General features: G+C 39.7%; 1 protein-coding gene across 1 annotated transcript; it reads right to left on the bottom strand.

Annotated features, from left to right (window-relative positions):
- Positions 1–4,090: 4,090 nt before the first annotated feature.
- LOC114187513 lies at positions 4,091–4,889 on the bottom strand. The gene is made up of 2 exons (XM_028075781.1): positions 4,571–4,889; positions 4,091–4,455 (listed from the first exon to the last, which is right to left on the bottom strand). The coding sequence occupies exons 1-2, from the start codon at positions 4,887–4,889 to the stop codon at positions 4,091–4,093; spliced, it is 684 nt and encodes a 227-aa protein (XP_027931582.1).

The raw sequence follows: 4,889 nt of genomic DNA on the forward strand, positions 1-4,889 counted from the left end.
TTTTTCAATGGATGATAATGAAATTTTTGATATTGCTAGCCTATCTCTCAATGAACCAGAATTAGAAGTTGTATTTTTGATGAAGATTAATATATATAAGGCTCAAACATTATGATATTTTAAATGTTTTTTTTATTATGAAATATAATTATTAGATTTTAATATGTATATTGCTATGTCTGTGTCTTATACTTTTTCAATTTTGTCGTATCTCATGTATCTGTGTCCGTGTCGTGTTCGTATCTGTATCCGTATCTGAGCATCATAGGTTACGAGTTTGATTCTCAGTAAGACAATTGTTCATGGAGATATTGTTGTAGGTGGTAGGGGGTGGCAATATGGGCCTGGCCCGTTGGACCAACTCGCAGGCTCGCAAAAATAACACAGGGCGGGCTAGGATAATTAGCCCATAGGCCCGACCCACAGAAGCCTGCTCATGCTGGTCCGCAAGCCTGCATAAAAAAAACTTGCACTTATGTATATCAGTTACTTTTTTTATGGACTCTTGCATTAACGTTTCAAATTCTTGTATGACTGCAAAAAGATAAGCATTATGTATTTTTTAATGTGTTAAAATTTAAATAATATAACGTGTATGTCATAGTACGAATATGAATATGATTAAAATGTTAAATTATCAATTTATCATCCAACTCCCCAAAGTCTTTGCTTAACTTTGTGAACTTCTTAAAGTTTCCCAATATTTTTAACACCGAAAGTTTTATCATAAGAATTTAAAAAAAAATAAAAAAAAAAGCAGACTGGCTCACAGGTTCACAGTTATACGAGACGGGTCAAATGCAAACCAGACCTAAACGGGCGGGGCCAACCGCATTGCTACCCCTAGTAGGTGCATATATCCCATGACAAAGGCTAAGTGTCCTAAAATAGAATTAAATCGTGACACTTTGTTATTTGCAACTCACATTTTGTTGACTTATGCAAAAGTGTACGCAGTATGGATGGTATATTACAAGTGCAAGTGAGTTAGTTGGGATATACTGCTAGTAACACAAATACAATGAATCTTGTTTTAGCAATATGTAATGGGTTTTTTAAGAGAGATGCAAGAAAAGTATAATGGGTTTAAGAGAGAGATGCAAGAAAAGTGCGTATCGTCTCATTCACTCTAAAAATGAATAAATGCAATACAAATCTTTTATACAGCAGAACGTGACTTATTGAAGCGGTTAACAGAAAAGGAAACAACCAGACTTTTAATACAACTATCATAACAAATGGACAGCTGTTTATTTTGGCTTACAACACTAACATACCCCCCTAAGCCAAACACCATCTAGCTAACACTTCTGACACCAATAAGTTGTCTTAGTTGACTGAAACGATCAAGCTTCAAAGGCTTTGTGAATATGTCAGCCAATTGCTTTTCAGAACTGCAATATTCCACCTCCAGGCTTCCCTTGTTGACCTGCTCTCTTATATAGTGAAACTTGGTTTCAATATGTTTGCTCCTCCCATGAGAAGCAGGGTGATGAACCAGATTGATGGCTGATTTATTATCAACCAGCAACTTCACCTTCTCATTTAGCTCAACCTCCAACTCCCTCATTAATGAACACAGCCAAACAGCTTGACATGAAGCTTCACATGCAGCTAAATACTCTGCTTCACAAGAGGATAAAGCAACCACTGATTCCTTCCTTGAGCTCCATGATATTGGTGTTGTTCCTAAGAAAAATATGTATCCCGCTGTACTTCTTATGTCAAATTTATCACCACACCAGTCAACATCTGAATATGCTGTTAACTTTAGATCTTCACCTTGCTTCTCCTTTGCCAGCAGAATACCAGAGTTGATTGTTCCTCGTGCATACCTCAGAACACGCTTGGCTGCATTCATGTGCGAGACTCTAGGATTCTGCATAAACATACTAATCAGGCCAACACTGTAACTCATATCTAGTCGTGTGTTACACAGATACCTCAAACTTCCTATTATACTTCTGTAAGTTGTTGGATCCACAGCTTCCTCTTCTGGCTTTTTTTCTAGTCTCAACCCAACCTCTGTTGGAGTACTTGTAGAGTTGTTGTTGTCCATTCCAAATTTCCACAGCATATCCAACACATACCTTGACTAGTGCATCAAGACTCCATCTTCTGTTTTTGTGAATTCAATTCCAAGGAAGTAGTTCAACTTCCCCAAATCGCTCATTTCAAACTCAGTTAACATCTGCAGCTTAAACTTAGATATAAGTTTTTCACTGCTCCCTGTGACCAAAAGATCATCCACATACAGGCACACTATCAATTTTTCTGGTTTTCCCTCAATCTCACAGCACTGCACGTATACACCGTGTTCAGAAGCACACTTTTCAAATCCAACCTCACTCATAAAAGCATCAATTCTTTGGTTCCAAGCCCTTGGAGCCTGTTTGAGTCCGTAGAGAGCCTTTTTCAGCCTGTACACAAGATCAGGATGCTTGCTGTTAACAAATCCCTGTGGCTGAACTACATAAACTTCTTCTTCCAACTTTCCATTCAAGAATGCCGCCTTAACATCTAGTTGATACATTGACCAATTGTGTTGTATGGCAATTGAAACCACCAATCTTATTGTTTCTGTCCTTGCTACTGGAGCATAGACCTCACCATAATCAATTCCTTCCTTTTGCAAGAAGCTTTTAGCTACTAGCCTCGCCTTGTACCTCACTATATCTCCCTGTGGATTTATTTTGGCTTTATACACCCACTTCAATGCTATCGGTTTCTTATTATCAGGTAGCTTCACCAACTCCCAAGTCTCATTTCTATTAATGGACTTAATCTCTTCTTGCATTACTCTCAACCATTTTTCATCAACTATTGCTTGTGCAAATTCAATAGGCTCGGAATCAGCTATTAGAGCATAGTGAACAAGGTTACCTTCAGTAGTAACTGTAGTATCATAGGATAGCTCATAGTCGCTCAAATGAGGAGGCTGTTGTGAAGTTCTGGAAGACTTGCGCACCCTTGCACTTGGGTCTGCAGTATTTACGTCCGCTTCTGTAACATTCTCTTCCAGCACAATTCTTGGTTCTTCTGGCTCCTTTTTCTCCTAATTCCAGTCAGTTATCTCATCCACTACAACATCTCTACTCACCACTACTTGACCTATTTTAGGTTCAAATAGTATATATCCACCAGTTGTGTGATATCCTACTAGGATCAATGACACTCCTATGTCATCAAGTTTCCTTCTCTGTTGGTCTGGAACATGTTTATAGCAAACTGAACCAAACACTTTCAAATGGCTGACACTGGGTTTCTCATTTGACCACGCTTCCTCAGGTGTGATGGCCTTTAACCTCTTTGTAGGTGTTCTGTTCAGAATATATGTGGCTGTTACAGCTACCTCTCCCCACAAATACTTTGGCAAATTCTTACTCTTCAGCATACATCTCACCATATTTAGCACCATGCGATTTTTCCTCCCCGCTGTGCCATTATGCTCTGGTGTGTAAGGTGGTGTGATCTCCTGCACTATGCCTGTATCCTCACAGTATCTTCTAAACTCACTAGAGGTGTATTCTCCACCACCATCAGACCTTAGCTTCTTTATTTTCTGGCCACACTGCCTTTCCACCATGTTCTTGAATTTTTTGAACACATCCATTACCTCACCCTTGCGTTTAAGTAAGTAAATCCATGCCTTCCTAGTCCAATCATCAATAAACAAAATAAAATATCTACTACCTCCTAGTGTATCAACTTGCATGGGCCCACATACATCTGAGTGGATGACATCTAGCTTTGCTGCAGACTTTTGAGGTAGCACTTCTTGGAAGCTGTTTCTGGTTTGTTTGCACTCCACACACTCTTTACAAACAGTTTCAGGTACTCTAATATGTGGCAAGTCTTTAACCATTGTACACTGACTTAGCCTGGATAAGTCTCTGAAGTTTAAATGCCCAAACCGTAGGTGCCATAGCCATTCTGAATCATTCCTTATCATAGAAAAACATTGATGCTTGACTGCTTCCATTACAACACGAAAAGTCCTATTTTTAGCCAGACTTGCACTCACAACCAGTTGTTTATTCTGGTCAAAGATGCTAAGGCAATTATTCTTCATTGTCACCACAAACCCCTTTTACAAGAGTTGTCCGAGACTTATCAGATTAGTTTTCAGCCCTGGAACATATAGTACTTCCTCAATCACCACTTCTCTCCCATCATTTCCTCGCAACACCACTCTGCCTGACCCCTCTGCCACAAGACTCCTATTATCAGCAAATTTGATTCTTCCATTAGCTGCCTCCTTCATCTTGACAAACCACTCCTTCTTGCCTGTCATATGGGTTGAACACCCAGAGTCTAGGTACCAGGCAGTGTTAGCAGCATCTTCACAATTTATTCGAGCCATTAGCATCACTGCCTCCGAATCTGAAGTGTCATCTTGAGCTAGGTGAGCACGATTCTTTGGCTTGTTCTTCGCACCATCTCCACTCCAACACTCTTTTGCAAAATGGCCGAATTTTTGACAATTATAACACCTCACCTTACGCTTATCAAACTTCCATTCCTTCTCTTGGTCAGACTCATCATCATTCTTGTGATCTTTCTTGATCACTGGCCTCTTTCCCTTTCTTTTCTCGAGCCCATTTTTGACCATGTTTCTTCTTACCACCTTTCTTGAAGCCTTTCTTGAAGCCTTTTCCCTTGTCATGAGATTGTAACCGAGCTTGCAGAGCTTGCTCTTGAATCTGTCTACGCTCAACCAACCTATGCTCATGCGAGTCCAAAGAGTGTTGTAACTCTTCTAACTCCATAGACCCTGTATCACGTGTTTCTTCAATAGTCACCACAATGTGATCAAACTTTGGTGGCAATGATCTCAGTATCTTGTCAAATACGTACTGATCAGTGATGGGATCACGGCATGCACGCAT

This window comes from Vigna unguiculata, chromosome 1 (genome assembly GCF_004118075.2).
Source record: "Vigna unguiculata cultivar IT97K-499-35 chromosome 1, ASM411807v1, whole genome shotgun sequence".
NCBI lineage: Eukaryota > Viridiplantae > Streptophyta > Magnoliopsida > Fabales > Fabaceae > Vigna > Vigna unguiculata.